This window comes from Musca autumnalis, unplaced genomic scaffold (assembly GCF_047663935.1).
Source record: "Musca autumnalis isolate F117 unplaced genomic scaffold, ASM4766393v1 scaffold_1, whole genome shotgun sequence".
Classification (NCBI taxonomy): Eukaryota; Metazoa; Arthropoda; class Insecta; order Diptera; family Muscidae; genus Musca; species Musca autumnalis.
Genome location: NW_027411644.1, coordinates 293,649,171 through 293,670,141, shown reverse-complemented (window position 1 = coordinate 293,670,141; position 20,971 = coordinate 293,649,171). Strand labels below are relative to the sequence as shown.

The 20,971-nt window shown below is 34.9% G+C and overlaps 1 protein-coding gene across 1 annotated transcript in view; it reads left to right on the top strand.

Annotated features, from left to right (window-relative positions):
• The window catches only part of LOC141392123 (collagen alpha chain CG42342), a gene marked incomplete at its 5' end in the record, with an annotated part of 158,389 nt that overhangs the window by 24,483 nt on the left and 112,935 nt on the right, over positions 1 to 20,971 (top strand). Inside the window, 1 exon segment of the mRNA XM_073965078.1 lies at positions 10,344 to 10,441. Within this exon segment, the coding sequence (XP_073821179.1) occupies positions 10,344 to 10,441 (98 nt within the window).

Below are 20,971 nucleotides of genomic sequence, written 5' to 3'. Positions count from 1 at the left end.
CGAAATCTTGAATGTTTCGCCTAAAATAAATGTGCCTCATCGAAACAATGATTTTAGACCCCAAGTATGTTTGGACGAAATCTGTTTTAGAAGATTTGGAATCGATTTAGCAATGTACGTCCGTGGTTTATGGTTATCAAAAGTGGGCGCTGTCCGTCCGCTCCTTAGGGTACCACCCACACAAATGCTCAGCATTTTCTTTAAGTGCGGTGAGGGGTCTCGCCGAGGATCCTTTGCAAATTTTTACCGAAGGTATTCCTAGCGGCTCTATTTACAGCAGAGACTGGCTTTGAGTGTGATTGTGTATGATCGAACACTCATAACAAAAAACTAATTCAACTCAATCAAACCATCGACTGTAAATTGTTTATTCGAGTCGCTCACAAAAACAAAAAAATGTTGTGATCTAACTAGAATTGAATGAAGTTGATTGTTCTGTTTACAAACTTATATTTGATTGCTTCAAACGGGACGATCATCCAGAATGATTATTATTTATTTTGATTTTTCGTTGTGAAGTAAGTGATCTGATTGTACTCAAACTCAGAACATTTATTCTGATTGAAAACACAACAGACGAAAATAGTTTGTGCGTGTGTGTTATAAACAGTTACAGTGGATAATTGTAAGGGGTAGTTTACACTATATGTTAATGTCATATGACATGAAATTTTCCATCATTAAATAGTCGCTAATATGTGCAATATTGGGGATTTTCCTTACGCCATTTACTTTGTGCGTCCACACCAACAAAATTGTAATAAAATTACGTCTCCACAGGGCCTGCGTGGGTAGATATGGAATGTTTTTATTTCGTGCCATATGACATTGATAGATAGTGTAAACTACCTCTAAGAATTACTGATGTTGGCTAAAAATTAATAAATTAGTACTAATTTAGTACACGTGTATAAAAACAAAAATAATATTTGGATTTCAGACAACTGTGGTTTTTAAAAGTACAACAAACAAAACACAACAAACAAACTTTAATTTCACAAAAGTATATGATTTAAAAAATTAATTAACTAATTAAAAATTAATTTCATTAAATTATATTAAACTCATGTCTTTACAGACTCCCAAAAATGTTTTTTAAAGTAAATATTTTATAAAAATTGAGTTTATGACAACAAGATTACAAATGGACAAATGGTATTTAAAAACAAGTAAGAAAAGCCTATAGTCGGACGGAGCCGACCATGGGATACCCTATACCACTATCCCTGGACAATCGCTCTACACGGAACTTCTTTTCAATGATTGTGAAAATGTAATTATCAAATATCAGAGATGTAATATATAATACTTATGACCAAACCCAAAAAGTTATCCAGCATGACAAAGACATTTTTGTAGCAGGAAAGGAAAATTTAGTTCACACAAACTAAAATGTAATGAAACCCACTTATGTAGTACTACTACTTCCGTTGTTTAACCGCTACGTTATTGAAATTTTTACCAATTTCACACAAAAGTTTCAGTCCATTTAACCCGCTAAGTATTATTTGATCTTCTCGTCGGTTTGTACGCTTCTTCTTCATCATAAACACAAACTTTGTTTAAAATTTTGCGCGTTATTATTTTGACCTGCAGAGCCGCTACAAAATTGGTTAAAATTTTTTTTTGGTCCATTTCATTCCCTGAACATTTCACGATCATCAGCAAAAACTAATCATTTCTACTCTGGCCCGAACCCAACCTCCTTAAAAAAATCGTTACAATCGGTCCATAATTACGGCCTTAAGCTTGTTTACAATTTTTATTGGAGGACACACATCGCTAAATCGCTTTATCTCGTCGAGATATGAATTTTGGCATACCAAATAAGGGGTCTAGGACGAATATTTCGTGGTGTTACATATACTTTCGGAGAGACAATATGTAGCATGGGATAAAAATGTGGCTCTCTACACAGAACCCATTATATATTAGGCAGTAGGCCCGTTCTCTAACAAACACTTTATTGCAATTTACATCAGGGGAAAGGTCAGTAGTTTTTTTCCATATGTAGGCTACTTTGCCAATATATATGTCCTCAAGGAATTAAAATATCGACCAAAAATAAATACTCTTACCCGGTGCAAAATTTCGTGACTATTGATGTATAATTGCGACTTCTAGTGAGTTTATTATTACACTACAAACACATAACGGAATATATTAGGCTGTAACTCTGTTATCTGATCATGCACACCTTCTTAATTGGCATAAATTGAAAGGTCAAGCGTTCCACTTTCATGTATATCTCACTTGTCCGGAATGTCACTTCCAGGAATTAAGATATAAGCTGCAAATTTTCACAATTTTCACACAAAAGTTTTGGTCCATTTAACCCTCTAAATATTATCCAATCGCCATCTCAAATTGCAAGCTTCTCCTTTGTGATATACTCTTACTTTATTTAAAATTACGCGTTGATCGGACTATTATTGAGACCTACAGAGCCGCTAGAAAATTGGATAACTATTATGTTTTTGGTCCATTTCACCCGCTAAATATTTCACGATCATCGCCAATAAGAATCGGGATCTATTCTGATCTGAACCCGACCTCCATACAAAATTTCGTTACGATCGGTCCATCGGACGGACGGACGGACGGACACACATCTTAAAATCGCTTTATCTCGTCGAGATATGAAGATTGATATACCACATTGGGGGTCTCCGACGAATATTTCGCGGTGTTACTTGAATTTTTACCAAAACAAACTTATAATACCCTTTTCCACATTGTGGTATAGGGTATAAAAAAAGAAATTCATTTAATAGGTATACGTTTTAAAATATTGTTTAATATGTTTCACAAAAAACTTTAACCCTTTCGATGTACAGAAACTGTATATCTTCCACTTGCAACACTTTCACTGTTTTCCTCCATTTCAACAAAGAAAAACAAAGAAACGAACAGCTATTTACTAAAATTAAAAAAATCACTGAGCAAACACGATTGAAAACGAAATTCATATTTATGAACGCTTACCAACGAGTCATATGTCCGATCATGCCTTGTTGCTGAACAAAACACACAACCACAAACGCTCATTTTGTGTATGCGGATAAAACTCATCAAACCTGATCGTTTTGTTCGAGCCTATTTAAAAACAATCATTCTATGCAGATCAAACACAACAACCCAGCAAAATTTGACGGAAGGGGTTCTTTGCGATGACGTGATTTCATGTCATCTTTTGCATTGGTTCAAAGGAAGTCGTGAAAGATCCGATCTTTTCATTAGGATTTGAACCAATGCAAAGGAAGTCGTGAAAGATCCGATCTTTTCATCAGCATTTGTACCCATTCCATCGATCCAATAGAGATGATGTTTGTGTTTTTATTTACACACCTGTTTATTTTCATTTTGGTATGTTCCAGTACTGCAAAAATCTACTAATTTTTACTATTTTTTCCGATAACATAAAGGAAAAATTGTTATCGTAGTAAAAATAAGTAGATTCTTGCAGTTTCTGGAACAGACCAAAGTTGTTAGAACTGTCGTCGTGATGTTGTCTTACATTTCCTGCATATCAAACAACTAAAACTTCTAAACAATTGGTATTATATGAAGTCCCAACCATCGAGCTAAAAATATAATCGGACTGCACACATTGCTATTTTAAAAGTTCCCTTGTCTGTTCTAAATCTGACATAGAATGAAATCAATCAAATCTCGTTTCTTGGAAAGTCCGAAACGAAAAGGAACAAGAATCTGAAAATAAAGAAGAAACTACTTTTGGAAAGAAACAATTAAAAATAAATTAATTAAGCATAAATGGTATTTTCCATAAAAAGTCTCTCCTCCCCGTTCGTTACATTTTGTACTTAGAGATCCCTAAAGCAAGCCGGGTTGTAGATCCCTACATATTTCCGTCACTAAACAAAAGAGTATAAATTACCAAAATGTTGTTATAAAATAACAAAATTATAAAATAAAAGTAATTTACGAAATAAAAATACTTAAAGGAGTGCATTTGGAGTCCATGTTGAAATCTGAACTGGTGATGGGAAGATAATTGAAAAAACCTTTTGTAAGATGAAAGAATATCAGTTGCGGAGAACGGAGGAAGCAATCTTTTGCGTTGCAGCGATGGTGATTACATTGCAATTTTGGATGTAAACTTTTGAAAAACTAAACTGATAAATTAATTGTAGCTATTTCATGAATTCGTTTGAATTAATAAAGAGCTTTGTTTTTCATGAAAACCATATTTCAATACAGCATTTCCATTTTCCAAACAAGACATGAAAATTCCATGCCAAGGGGTTGGTGAAAATGGCATGCCAAAGCATTGGTTAAAATGACATGTCAAATCATTGGTGGAAATGACATGCCAAAGCATTGGTGGAAATGACATGTCAACGCATTGGTTAAAATGACATGCTTAGGATCCAGAAAAGAACGTCATCTTTTGGGGTCCACGCTCATATAAAATTCATCGATGAAGATGCTAAAAAGATGACATGCTAGATCACTTGCACCCATGATTGAATGTCATCTTTGGCATCGAACATTTTGCTGGGAACGTTATGAACAAAAATCGAGTAAATGAATGAGTGTGATGAAATTTTTTGTGATCGAAGTCATTCTCTGATTTACAGTGACATTACGTCTTTCCTGAACACACTCATGGTCCAAAAGCTCTAAATTATATGGTGACCAAGTTAAATGTCGGTTTGGTGCCACCGTGGTGCAATGGTATGCACAGCCGCCTTGCACGCTTAAGGTCGTGGGTTCGATTCCCAGGCCAGGCAACATCAAATTTTCAACGGTGGCATAATACCCCTCAGTGATGTTTCCTGAGTATATCGGCCATGTAAAACTTCTCTACAAGTGGTGTCTTAGGACATGCCGTTCGGACTCGGCAATAAACAGTAGGTCCAATATCGTTGAGACAATATGAATCGGGGTGCACTCATTGATATGAGAAGGTGAAGACTTTTTGACTAATTTTTCAAAAATTCTGTCCTATTGCATGAACGAATGAACTTTTGTCTATTTATGGCTAAAATAATATTTATTTCATTCAAATATTGAAAGAGTTTTTAATTATTTCTATTATCGGATCACCGTAAAAGTAAGACTTTATATGTAAGAAAGTAAACACCCGTAGGATTTTTTTTGAGCTATTGGGTCATTGCGAACTTTATTTATGTTGGAGGAAAATATTAGGATATGAAAAGGTTGATCCAATGCCAATCATTCCTATTGGTAGTTATTGTGCCCACCAGCCATTTTAGTTGGTCATATTAGGATTTTTTTGGACCATTGTGCCAGAAACGTGCACTTCTGAACGAAAAATTGTCGATCGCTGTAAACAGAACGATAATGAGAAGCTTCCCATATATGTAGCTTTGGTTATATAGACAATTTTATTCATAGAACCAAATTTCTACGTCTCTGGTTGCCTGATTTTTCCACAAACGCTCTATACGTGCTTTGATTTTATTTTATTTTATTTTTTCGTTCTCATTAATAACTAATGAAAAACTGTCTATGCAATCAATTGGAAAAACTAAAACCCATTGTTAGTGATTTGTCCGTCCGACTGATGTTAATGTGACTTAAATATCAATTTAGAATAAATACCTTTACAATAAATAATGAAAACATTAAATTCCATGTAAACATTAGAGTATTTTTATGGGACAATTTTTATTATTATTATTATGTGAAATTAATTCAATGTGTACTTTGCAGTTGTCTGTGTGAATTTATGTGGCCATAATCAGCAGAATTATAATGCTGGTTTAGTTTATGTGTTTTGTGTTACAATAAAATAATTAAAAATTAAATTCCATTAATTGTGTATGCATGACATTACTAGTAGACTGAACATGTTTGACATCAGGATGTAGTGCATAAGCAAATAACCAATCCAGGAAAATGCCGTTGTTTGAAAAATTTGTGGCTTGTATGGAAATTATTATAATTTTAAATTATTTTATGAAGAAATTAAAATGAATACATGAAATCATTTAAAACGGGGTAATTAAAGTGATATGGAGTTAGTTATTAAATTAAAAACCTAGCAATGCATTATCATTCTTCAAATTCCGTTTCATATTGGGGTTCTATTATTATCATAATAACTCATCCACTTGCTTTGCTTGCTTCCATACATACCATTGACAGTTCCCATAAATATGTTATTCATTCTTCAATTTATAAGCAATTTTATAAATCAGTTGTAAAGAGAAACATTTGTCATGAAGTAATTGTATGAACAAAAATCAAAAAGACATTAATCAATATTTTTGTGGCAAGTCTTTGTTTACTAAGTAAAATTTATTACCATTTTGTTAATCGTTCAGAATACTTAAGGGAAATTTATGATATTTTTATGTTGTCATTATGGTTTAGAATTAAATACCTATACATATTTTTATAATGTCTGCGATACAAAATACAGCTTGGAAAATAAAGTATTCATCACATTAAACCCCATTGCACTACCAGCAAAAAATAAAGAAACAATTAAGACTTGTTAAGGAAAACATTTCAAATTCTCTGGAGAATTGTGATGGAAAATTATGTACTACCACCCTTGTCCCCAAAAAATATAGCAAAACGCTCTGGCAGCACTGGATAACAAAAATATAATACATGCTTTTAATATGAAAAAAACTGTCAGATAAAGTATGGATGTGTAAATTGAGCAGACGGGTCGGTTTTAGTTGGATTTTGGAAGAAACACGTCATATACACACCTGTATAAAGGGTAGTAAATATCGTAAAATTGTAAAATATTGCCTCAAGTTGACAGAAAAGGTATATTTAAATCCCAAAGAATCTTCTTGGTAGCGACCCTCTATGTTAACTTGCTAGTATGAGATTTAGGCTGACTATGGGATCCTTACCGACTCCAAAAACTGGTCGCTTTTCAATACACCAGTGGAAGGAATGAATATTTAAGTCAATCAACATCCTTCCAGGTCGTTGCGGTAATACTTTCTTGGCTACCATGTCAACATTAGCTAATTTGGCATCATCTTAAATACGTTCCAGTGTACTTTCCTGGGTTGGACCAATGTATAATATGTTCTCTTTCAAAGATGTTAAAAACCCTCGCCTTCCCCCTAGTATAATATGATTTTACTTGTGTCAGAAACATATTGGTTTTATATCACTTGATCTTTGGAATAAATACTCTTGTAGCTATGATCCCAAAAATAAATTTTTTTATGTATTAAGTTACACCAAAGTCAATGTCTTTAATTTACAAAGCCCAAATATTATCGAATTCCTATTCGAATTGTGGTGATCACCTTGAGAAAAAAATCGGGAAAAGCCGCCCACAAACAGGAAGATCTACCAAAACAGAATGGGGAAATATCTATTGAATATGACATCACGAAACAAGTACGAGTAGGCATGCAAAACAGTAGGCTAATGAGAATCATCGAACCCAAACGTTGCCCTTGTAATATGTTGTGTTTTTTTTTTTTTTTTGCTAAATGGTTTTTGGTCCAAAATTTGCACATCGTAACATTAACATAGGTAAGGTTCGAATATGGACTATATCGGTCCTCTCTGTCATATTCTTCCCACACAACATTTTTAAAAATGTTTGCAATAGTGCACATTGGGGAGGACATGCCTCAGATCGTTTTACAGCAGGTATATTTTTCGGGGAAAAGTCCATACTTTCGGATATTATGGTCCAAAATCTCCAAAAAACCCTGCTGGTAACAACTAAAATGGCTGATGAGAACGGGGAAATGTCCATACTTTCAGAGATTATGGTCCAAAATATCCAAGAAGCCCTGCTGCTGTCAACCAAAATGGCTGACGAGAACGACGATTTGACCAAAACTTTGTACAACGTAAAATTTCTTCTAAAAATGTTTTTAGTTTCTGGAAGGTCTGTGTCGGACATCAACTTCGTCTGCCTTCCTCACAACAGTTCAACATTTTCGATTAAGTCCAGTTTAAGAGCTCTTCGAAGATTGGTTTGACATTTTTATCGATCGTACTCCTTGGGGCCCCGATTACAGCGATATAATATTTTTCGTTGGCAAGTTTATATAGAGTCCAAATTCTGAAATAATGGTCCAAATACTTTAAAAATCCCACAGTGACCAACTAAAATGTCTGTTGAGAACGATTACTATTGACTGATCTTTCAAATTTAAAATAGATTTCGAAAATGGACTATATCTTTGAGGATTGATTTGAAATCTTCATCGAAGTTTGTCCTCTGAAACCTCCAAAATATCCTACTGTGATCAACTAAAATGCCAGATTGAAACTATAGCTCTCGAGAGGAATGACTCAAAAAAATAATATGGACTATGTCTGTCCATTTCATCAGGTACCTCGTCCGCAAAGTTTGTACACTTCTGCACTTCAACCCATTTTAACATCACTTCTCGGGCCGTATTAGAAGTCGTGATCATGACTACAAAACTATAATTTTTTGCTATGGGAAAGCAATACTTCCTGAGTTAATAATAATTGTTCCAGAAACATCCAATGAGAGATAAGGGAGACTTCTCTCATATCAATGAGTGCACCCCGATTTATATTAGCTCAACGATATGGGACCTACTGTTTATCGCCGAGTCCAAACGGCGTGTCTTAAGACACCACTTTATAGAGAAGTTTAACAAAGCTGAAAAACTCAGGAAATTTCGGCAATATTACTGAGGGGTATTTCGCCGACGTAAAACATTTGAAGTTGTCTCTTACTGTTTTTATACCCTCAGCATTTATGCTAACGTGGGTATATACAATTTCATACGGGCAAAATGTGCCTCATCGAAATAATGGTTTAGACCCCAAGTATGTTATGACGAAATGTGTTTCAGACAATTTGGAGTCGATTAAGCAATGTCCGTCCGTTTGTCTGTCTGGCTGAAGCACACCATAACTCTCGAACGGATCAACCGATTCGATTCAAAATTTGGCTTTCTTATGGCCTGTTTCACTAAGACGATTCGAATAAAAATTCGTTCGAACTACTACTAAATTTCTGTTTTTAGAAAAATATTTGTTTCATTTTTGTTTTCAATCAAACAACTATTTTCTTCAACAACAGGAGTTTAGATCGATTTTGAATTCGAATCGGCTTAGGGAAACAGGCCATTAATATTTTGTCCAAACATAGTTTAAGTTCGAAGATGGGTTATATAGGTCCACTCGTTCCGGTACCTCCCCCACAAAAGTTCGAAATGTTCGGAAAATTTGTAAGTCCGATAACTCTTCAAGTGAGTAACCGATTTGGTTCATACTTTGCAAATCGTGAAATGTCTACCAGACTTACATGAGGTTCCAAGATGGACTCAATCGGTCCACTCCATCGGGTACCTCCCACACAAAATTTGGGATAAGTTCAGTTTAGGACCTGCTCTCGAATCGCTTTGATTTTTGTTTTAGCAACTTGTATTCACTGCCCCCCATATGACGGTTCAAGTTTCATCAGGGGCAAGTCCACACTTCCTGAGTAAATAGCCTGGAAGTTGCAAAAACCCCCATGACAACGTATGAGGTGGTTGGAGCGCAAGATAACTCTCGAACGGATCAGCCGATTCGCTCCAAAATATGGCATTAGTAATATTTTGTCCAAACATAGATTAAGTTCGAAGATAAGCCATATCGCTCCACACCTTTAGGTACCTCCCCCACAAAAGTTAAAAAATTTTCGGAAAAATTGAAGGGAGTAGCCGAATTGGTCCATACTTTACACATCCTAATATATCTACCAGATAGAGATCAGGTTCAAATATGGACTATATTTGTCAACTCCATTTGGTACCTCCCACAAAAAATTTCGGATAAGTTCACTTTAAGACCTGCAATCCAATCGCTTTGATTTTTGTTGAAGCAACTTGCATTCCCTGCCTCAATTACGATGGTAAAAACTTTTGATCTTTAATCCTAATCAACATTTTTGTCTGTTCATACGCCCAAAAATTTTAAAACCCCTAAATACATACGTTTTTGGGAAAGAATTGTTTCAATATACACAGGCTGAGGGTATATCTCTGTCGGCAAAGCTGACTGATACTTTCTTACTTGTTTTAACGGTAATTGGCCCAGGGTATTGCGCTATCGACAAAGTTGACTGATTCTTTTTTACTTGTTTTTGTTTCGCAAAGATAAGGTTGTTTTAACTGTATGTTTATAGGAACACAAGTGTAGAGTTAATATTTAGGATATACATATAACCATAGGTTTTATATTTTAGTTTGGTGGCAACATTCCAGTTCTACTTTAAATTTATCCTAAAAATATTTTTTTTTAAAACTATTTTTGTTTCTTAATTAATATGACAATAGTATAGTAAATAGTAAATTAATAGTAAACTATTTTAATAACAATCTATTTTAATATTTTTCTAGGACCACCTGGTGTACCTGGTGAAAGAGGTGAAACCGGTCCTGCTGGTCCACCAGGACCACCTGGTGAGAAAGGACCACGAGGCAAACGTGGCAAGCGGGTAAGTAATCGATTTCTCTATAAATACATGCATCCAACCATCACCATATGGAAGGATAGATAACCTACAAAAAAACTCTTTTGTAAATACTTCGAAAAAACTCTCTTCTTTGCAACTATAAAAAACACATATGGATATGTATACATTGTACATATAAACATACATACACGCACATCCAAAAAAAAAAAAACACCCATAATATTTATATATGCAAATATTGTAAATATTTTGTAAGGTTAAATCGAAAGTGTAAAACCTCCATTACAAACGTGTTTGTGATTTTTTGGTTCAAACTTGTACAAAGTGTAAACAATGTAAAATACATGAAATGCCTGTCTGATTGACTGACTGCCTTGCTGTATGCGAGCTCTTTGATTGCCTGTAAAGCACGTAATGACATATAAAAGAAAATGGAAAATGTCAAATGGTATTATTAAAAAAAAAAAACATAAAGAAAAATATGTAACACCTTTAAAAGATATGTAAAAAAGCCCTCCGAAGAAAACCCAATATTGGCAATATAGACATTACAATATATTCCTACTTAACCACACCCATTGTATATCGATTTAAATACAATGCATGTTGGGTTTCCAAAAGGAATATTTCTTAGGTTTGTTTTTTTTTTTTTAAGTGGAACACCAAAAGTATTACCAAACTATTGACATTCGACTTATCGAAAAAAACGACTAACAAATACCAAACAGTTAAGCGACAACAACTTCAATAGAAACTTTCTTGGAAAATGTGTTTGCAGCCGTGAAACTACCACACAACTTAAAATCCTCACAGGAACAATAGCGGCAAACATGTGTTAGTATTTTTTTATTTTCGTTGTATTTTGGAAGAAGTTTGTTGAAGCCGCTAAAACTATGTTTGTTTTTATATTGGGCGCGCTTGCAAGCTATGTATGTACGCTGCTAACAGTAACGGTGAAACAAGTCTTATTAGATGTCAAACCTGGAGAAGTACAACATCGATAACACTGTGCCACAAATTGGAACTCAAGGTCTGTGCGGTGGAAAATTCCTTCTGGAGATGAAAGCTCTTAGTGAGTATATTAAGAAACCAAAAGGAAATTTTCCCCATAGGTCAAGTTTCTGAGATATCGCGCGATGAATTTTTTGAATTTTCGCCCATGATGCTTGAGAAAATAGCTTTATATCTCTGTTTGCCGTTATTGTAGCTTCGTTTTGAGATTACATGTCTTCAGTCATCGAATGGCGAATCTTTTTGTAAAACATGTCATTCTTCTAACTCAATTCCTTTTCGTCCTTTCATTCTTGAACCGTAGTAAAAGTACCACAAGATGAGATTTTACAGCATCCAAATATTCCTCATGAAAGTGGATGAAGTTAATATTATGAACCCGGAAAAACAGTTATGCCGTAGGTCAAACTTCTGAGTTATGGTAAGGTTATATGTATACCGGTACAAAATCAAAATATTAGATAAACGGATCTATTCTCCAAGAAAATTTGTTATTAGTTAGAAGAATGAAATGTTCTACAAAAAGATTCGCCATTCGATTTGACTGAAGACATGTAATCTCAAAACGAAGCTACAATAACGGCAAACAGAGATATAAAGCTATTTTCTCAAGCATCATAGGCGAAAATTCAAAAAATTCATCGCGCGATATCTCAGAAACTTGACCTATGGGGAAAATTTCCTTTTGGGTTCTTAATATACTCACTAAGGGCTTTCATCTCCAAAAGGAATTTTCCACCGCACAGAAACCTTGTTGCACAGTGTAACATGTCAAACATTGCAGTAAGTTTACTTTAAGTTTTAACTTATCTCAAACTACAAAAAAGTGGTAAAAATGGATTACAAAACCACAAAAAGCATTTTATAGACGCCAACATGTGAAAATGTGACGATGATGCTGATTGCTAGCGCTGCATTCCTGCTTCGTTAAATGTGCTGTGGTATAATTGTCGTTGTTTAACATATAGGAGGGTTTACTTGAAAATCACAATATCGCAAGGGTGCTATTAAAAAAACAACTATGTATTTAATGTGACTTATTAAGACATCAATAGCACAGTGTAACGAAATCGTTGGAAAGTAATGATATGTGAACCTTAAAATTTGTTGTGACAAAACTATTCTTTGAGAGGGTTTTTGGTGAGAAGTGAGCATAATTTCGCTCAATTTTTTTTTTCTTAAAAAGATGCTTCTTTTCATTAAATTAATTTAAGTAACGCAAATGTTATTCTCCAATCACTTGTTTTTACTTTCCTTTAATCTCCAGTTACAATTATATTAACCGAGAAAAATAATGTAATAAAAACACATGTTCCTATTATTTTCCAACAACTGAAGAAGTCTATTCTCCCTAAACTTTTGATAGCTTCATAAACACAACCGCACACATTGACATAACACACATCCCGCTTGCACGATGGGCTAGTTCGGCATCGGAAACTCGTCGATTCTCAGCGTTACAGAAACTAGTTCCATTTCTGACCCCTCACAGTGCAATCAACTGTAAACTTTAACATGGGGATGTCATAGGAGGTAACCAATTGACACTCTATGCATTACCTGTAGGTGGTATTGTACTAGTTCCAGGTTTACAGTCATATACCAGTTTATTTATAAAACAAGTAAGAAAAGCGTTAACTTCGGTCGGGCCGAACTTTTTATACCCTCCACCACAAATTTCAGCCATTTCGGTGGATTAATGTGGCCACAACCTTCAAAATACCGAAATTCGGAAGGTACCGTTCTATGGGGGCTATATGATGGCGTGGACCTATACCTACACATTTCTGGGGGAAATCTTTATACCCTCAATGAAGACTAAAGACCAAATTTCAGGCTTCTCGGTGTGATACTGAGGCTAAAACGTTCAAAATATCGAAAATCGGGAGATATTGTATTATGGGGGCTATATCAACACGTGGACCTATATAAACATTTTATGGTAGAAATGTTTCTTAGCCTCTGGAAACACAAAATACAAAGTTACAACCGATTCTTTGGTCAAATGGGTCTAATACATTCAAAATATATTAAAATGACGCGTACTTTATAAGGGGCCTTATGTGGGGGCTATACCAAAACGTGGACCTATATAACCCAACTTTGGTAGGAATGTTTTCTGGCCTCTAAAGACGCAAAATACCAAATTACAACCAATTCTGTGGTCAAATCGGTCTAATACATTCAAAATATATTAAAATAACGCGTACTATATATGGGGCCTTATATGGGGGCTATACCAAAACGTGGACCTATATAACCCAACTTTGGTAGGAATATTTCTTGGCCTCTGTAGACACAAAGTATCAAATTACAACCAATTCGGTCGTAGAATGGGCCAAATATCTTAAACATTCCTTAAAACGGCGACGCGTCACGCGTCATTTTGTATGGCGGCTATACGAAAGCGTGGACCTACATATCCCGCTTTCAATACCAAATACTTAAATATAACATATTTTCCCAAAATTTCATCAACCTACGTCAATCCGTTCGGACGCTAGAGTGATTTCCACAGACGGACAGACGGACGGACATGGCTATATCGATGTAGAATTGCACGCTGATCAAGAATATATTTACTTTGTGGGGTCTACAATGATTATTTCGAGTAGTTACAAACGTAGTGACAAACTTAATATACCCCCATCCTATGGTGGAGGGTATAAAAAAAGTAGTGGGAAATAGTCACAACTGACGCTTCGGCGTTTACTTGGGGATATATATGTAGGTGTCAATTGGTTCCCTTCGCATTACTTATGGAACTAGTGAACTAGTACCACTTACCACTAGTTTAGGGCTATTTAAATTGCGACAATTGGATTTGCTAGCGGGTAGAGAGAAGAAGAGGGCGATTTGCATATTTCCTACGTATTCCTTTTTTTATACCAGAACAATATGAATAATATGTACGAAGATATTCAGTCCATCAACACTGTTATTGGATGCTTCATTTATATTAAAGTTATGAAGAAAATGTAAATGTGAATTATTTATACAATTCGTCGTTTAACTTGAGTTAATTAAGTCGCAACTGACGCTTCCTCGTTTACTTGGGGATAAAAAGGTGACAATTGGTTTCCTTCGCATTACTTAGGGGCCAATATTTGTACTAGTACTGATTAGAACTAGTTCTGGACTACTTAAATTGCGACAATTGGAATTTTCGTCGAAGCGAGATAATTACGGTTTCTCTTGCAAACATTTCTGTTCGGTTCGTTTGTCTAACCTTCTCTTCACAACTTTGTTTAACTTGACTATCAATTCAACCTTTTGCCAACATCCACCACGTATTAGTGTTGTAAGTGTTTTTCTTTCGTAATGATGAGAAACCGATAATGATTACTTTATCGACATAAGGCTAAAGACTCGACCTCAACTGTTCAACACCTACACACAGATAGGATTTGACTAAACAAAATGTGGATGGAAAGGGAAGGGGGAAAGGGAGCGCCAATTACACAGCATAGTATCGAATTACAAAGCTGCTAACATTGCTAAGTTAATGTAGTTTCATCATTACTTAACTAGTTTCCAAACCACATAGATGGGGTATGGAGGAAGAAGAAAGAGTAGGAAAGAAAATATGGATAATGGGGAAAAGTAATGAGTACATATAGTTCTTGAAAATCTTCAATGGGGAATAACTGACTACTGAACAAATGAGCTACACATGAATAAGGAATGAATGAACAGATTTAATACAACCTGTTCCAGGTTTTAGGCTAGAGCTGACAAACTATCTATATTCCCAACATTAGATATTTTCGATATTTCATTTCAAATAATCGATAATATCGTTAATCTGTCATCGACATTAATTTGGAAATAAAACTGGGGTAAAATGTGCTTTCGCACAAATACTTCACAGAAATATTAAGGAGAAAAAAACATTTGATTTTATTTAATAAAAAAAAAACAAAAACAGTCAATCTACTTTTCAAAAAATGTTCACGTGTGACTACGACTGACTTCCTCAAATCCACAAAACCCTCTCAAGGAATAACTGGAAAGCTGTCGGATGAGTCCGTACTACTTTCGGAATAAAAAGGTATCTCGCTGAACTGGTAAGCGTATGACACAGTCGCTTTCACTGCTACAGGAAATCGTTTTTGAGAAAAAATGGCGAAAAGTCATAACTCTTGTATCGAAAGCCTTGTTAAACAGTTAGACTGGTAAAACAGCAACATCTCATGGTTGTCATGACTTCAGTCTGGATAGGCGGTATACATTAAATATCGTCTTCTTGGAATAGTTCTGCGTTATCGTTGTCTACTCTGGATAACTGGACACCAATAGCCAAAATGTCATCTTTCTTCATTTCCATAAGGATACGCTGGTTCCAAGACAATCACGTTGGTGTTCCCATCGTTCGTAATGTAAAATGTTCAGACTTCATTTTGACTCCTGTACATCTCGATTTCTGCACAAGTCCTCAATAAACTTCTTTATTTAAAAAAATGGGTGATTTGTGATACTTGTTTCGGAGTTTCTAGGTGCATCGTATTTTTTCTTCCTTATCCTTTCCAAACATGGATTTTCTCACAGAGGGCTCTGACGATCAAATGTATATTTTATGACTTTTAGAATGAAATGATGTGCATTGACTACGAACTTCTTCGCGGCGACTCCTTTATTTTAGTTTAAATTTTGTCATACGTTAATGTTTGGCATACGTGCCTTCTTTAAAAAACCTTCGTGTCACGCGTATACACGATGACTTCTTTATGTTTGAATCGCCTCTTACGGAACTTGAGTACATCTCTCCCTTTTTTGTGATTCAATGGCAATACTTAACATCGAGTTCTGAAAATTTAAAATTACAATCCTCCCTAATAGAAAATAATGACTTATTTCCAGACAAATGATTTCGATTGCATAGCTCCATTGCATGGATAAACACAACAACAACAAACAATATGTAATACTGAAATTGTTACATTTCCCAATCTTCTTCACATAAATCCTACGAAAGCATAAAACCTGGGGTAAGAGGCAATGAGAAACAAACAAACAAAATACTGTAAAGGCCGGTTATAGGCAAAATGTATCCAGTGGCAATCTATATAAGTAAAAATCAAATGTCGTTCGTTGGCACCAGTTGACAACGGCTGGACCGATCAGGATAATTCTTTTTTGATGTATGTAAAGACAATTTTATCACGCCCACCTTTACGTCCACTTTTTTCAATTTTCAATTTTAATCTTTTCTACAAAAAGTACTGAACTGGTTTTCCTGAAATTTTCATAGAATGTACAGGGATGGCCCCAGTTGATAATAGGCTACATATTTTGTTTAATTTCGGAAGGGGCGGGGTATTCCCCTATACCCTATTTCTTTAAAAATGCTATATCTATATAAATAAAAATCAAATGTCGTTCGTTGGCAATAGCATCAGTTGAGAACGGCTGGGCCAATTTGGATAATTCTCTTTTTGAAATGTTCGTCATAACCCAACTTATTTTTTTTGCAAAGAAAATTTGACCAGGCCACTTTTACGTCCACTTTTTTCGATTTTCAATTTCAATCTTTTCTACAAAAACTACTGAACTGATTTTCTAGAAATTGTCAGCGATGGCGCCCGCTGAAAATAGGCTACATATTTTGTTGAATGCCAGCGGGAGCGCGGAACTTCCCCTATACCCTAGTTTTTAAAAATGCTATATTTAAAATAATTATTAATGTATCAGTTTGGAAATTAATTTGCGAGACAGTTGTGGTTGTGTCTCCGACCTTACCTTCTTTTTTAGGACCCAAAGGCTAGAACACGCCCACTTTTTAAAATATGTTACATCTACAAAACTACTGAACCGATTTTCCTGAATTTTTCAGGGAATGTGCAGTCCTGAATTTCGAACGAGGCGGGGTACTTCCCTTTGCCATATTTAAAAAAACTTCATATCTTTATGAATAAAAATCAAATGCCATTATAACCCAACTTAGGTTTTTTATGCAAAAAGAAAATTTTACTGTGTCCACTTTTTCAATTTTCATTTCAATTTAAATTTTTTCTGCAAAAACTACTGAACCGATTTTCCTAAAATTGTCAGGGAATGTACAGGGATGGCCCTTTAAAACAGGGGGGCGGGGAACCTCCCCTATGCGATATTTTTAAAAAACGCTATATTTGCAAAAAATTTATTGATTAATCTACAATGTAGTACTTCTTTGGGGCCTAAAGACTCGACTACGCCTGCTTCTTTTAAATTTTATATCTCCAATACTACTGAACGCTCTATGTTTGCCGTTGTTGTGTATATTTATGAATTTCGGAGAATGTTTAAAGGTTTATGTATAAGCCGAACTTATGATTATATCGGTTTCAGCATATATTTTGGGAGGCAAAGGGGTTGTGTGTACCCTTGGTACATATTTGGAGCTAAAACACCGCCCACTTTTTTAATATATTATATCATGAAAACAGATGACAACTCCCACTCTTTTCAATACATTATTTTTTTCCAAAATGACTGAACCTAATTTCATGCAATTTTCAGAAAATGTTTAGGAATATCCCGTGGTCCAAAATGCTATATATTTGTAGACGTATTTCGTGAGCCTATGTTTTATAATCGCTATATTTGCTAAACTTATGAGTGAATCGGCTTGCAAATTAATTTTCGAGACAACGCCTCAGATTAAGAAAAACGATATATTTACAAAGTTGCTTAAGTGGTGAGTTTCAACGGTCCATCAGCCAGGATAAAGGAAAACCTATAAGTCTCACTAGGCGGGAGAATTCGACTTAAACATTTTTTTATCTTTTATAATTAGATCGCTTTAGGATAAAGACAGGGGACATGGACGATAATAAATAATAAACATCATTAAAATCCGACAGGTCGTATAAGAAAAGAAAGGTTACAGACAAAATCTGTTGGTAAATTTTAAATTCTCCTCGGTTTGACAATGGACCGAAGAAGTGAGGTAGAAAATACCTATTTTTGAATTGTCAAGCATAAAGTTCATAAAAAGTTGTCATCAAAACTCATTACGACGGGTCAGCAACGCGGACCGGGGACTGCTAGTTTGTAATAACAATTGGTTGCACTTCTCCTAAATAAGGTACATTCTACCTTTTAAGGAGAAGTGCATGCTTGAAACATTTCTGCTGTGCAAAAGGAAAACCATCCACCATTGTGCGGATCGGTTCGCCGTTGAAAGAAACAATTTGTACAATCAAAAAACTAAATTAAACAGTAACACTCCCTTCTGCCTTAAAAATATTCAAAATATGAAATAGGCAAGTCGGATAGCAACTTTACGAGACTAAAATACTCAGGACATGTATCAAAAATTGTTATGAAAGACTGAACCCCAGCTGAAAATATTAACTTTTTGTGAATCGAATCAAATTCCGTTCGGTAATTTTGGTTCCATTGTTAGTTTTGCTTATTACACTGTGCAGCAGCATTTTTGGGGGATGAAAAAATTCATTTGGAGATGAAAGCCCTTGATGAATATACTAAGAATCCAAAAGGAAATTTTCGCCATAGGTCAAGTTTCTGAGATATCCCGCGATGAAGTTTTTGATTTTTTCCCTATAATACGTGGGAAAATAGCTCCATATCTCTGTTTGGCGTTGTTGTTGCTTCGATTTGAGGTGACATGTATTCAGTCAAATCGATTGGCAAATCTTTTTGTAGAACATTTCATTCTTCTAACCCAATGCCTTTCATGTCCTTTTCTTCCTTCATTTCTTGAACCGTAGCGAAAGTACCACAATATGGTACTTTCACTTTCCAAATATTTTACAAGAATGTTGCTCAGAAGATTTTAGGTACGGTTCTCTTTGACAACTAATCGATTTTGTCCCGTTTTCATTGTCATTTTTGACATTTATTCGGACTTGGTTCAGAATTAAACTCCGAGTATGTTTTGTTTTTCTGTATATTCGTTATTGGTTATGTATAGGTATGTAGACATAACAATTGGTTATTGCTTATGTAGACATCTGGGTGCTTTGTGTACCATTAAAAGCTTAGAGAGCTGTCAATCAAATTTTATTAATTCGCTTATGAAAACTTTGTTAGTTGCAGTTCTAGAACAAAAAAACCCGTTTTCTTAAACCGTTTTTGAGCAAACAATTTCAGTACGCGCAAATATGGAGATCAAAGGCTGGGGGGAGAACAATTCTTTTTGGCGATGAAAGTCGATGAAGATAATATTACGAACCCGGAAGGACAGTTATGCCGTAGGTCAAACTTCTGAGTTATGACGATATGAATTCTTTCCTGACAAACTATACATACCTACATGACAAAAAACCTAACGGAATTTGATCACGCCATAACTCAGAAGTTTGACCTACAGCATAACTGTCTGTACTGTAGTTTAACGAATGCAGTCGATTTTTTCCTTTCCTCCTTCAATGTTTGACGCTTAAAGCTGTTGTAAAATAAATGATAATAACATGAAATAAATCGATGCCAACATTGTCACCTTTAGCAACTTTCATTACTCCATTCCATAGTTTGATAAATGCCAGACAACCAGAGCAGTGTTTGTGTGTTGTTACAGAAGTCCTAGGGATAATGTTGTTTGTGGGTTTCGGTTGATGCATCATCCATTCTTCCTTCCTACCAATCGATTGTCGTTCACATAGTTGTTCTGGAACACAATGTTTTTATCGCGCTTTTGTTGTTACCTACTGTTTGTCTGTCTGCCTCTCTGGTTGTGTGTTTGTGCGTTTATTTCGCAGAAAAAGGAAATTGTTATGGGAAATAACAACATGCTGTATTATTGACAATGTCACTGTTAATGATATTTGTAATGATGTTTATTTGCAAACGAACAACATGAGTAGATGGATGGTTGGTTGGCTGGCTGACTGTTTGGTTGTTTGGTTTACAGACTAAATGTTGGTAGTGACACGCCAATCCGCCATAATGTCATAATAGAGTATCTGGTTAAAGTGGAAATTGAAAGCTTTTTAATTAAAAGTGGTAAGAGAAAATATAAGTGGACAACATTTAATGGTGATTTTAGGGAAGATAAGGTATTTGAATTGCTTTATATATGGAATTTTTAGCACTCTTTATATTAATGGTTACAACATAAAATATAAAAAATAGGTTTGATTTTTTACTTATTACTTTTGCAAATAAAAAGAGAGCATAATTTATAACGCGTACAAATTAAATTGAGCATCAGGTTTTGCTGTTGTATAGGCAGCTTAACTGGCATATTGAATGCGAAGTGACATCTTTGGTAACACTTTTTATATAAAATTCGTATTTATTTTTTTCGATTTGTTTTCCTTACCACAAAATTTCTTGAATGATGTAAATGCATAACTTCTCTAAAACAATTACTTCAATTCTTTTGAAGACTTCAACCCACAACATTTTTGTTTTATAAACATCTTGCTTAAAGTCGTTAATAATTAACTGTAAGTCAACAGCCAACAAAAATGAATCGTGATGGCTTTAGGTATGTTTGTGGTAGGTTGTTTTTTAATATACCAACTTGACTTTAAACGAGGTTACAAACACAGCTGTGTTCTGTGTGCGACGAGGCATCTTGTTTTTCAGTATTGA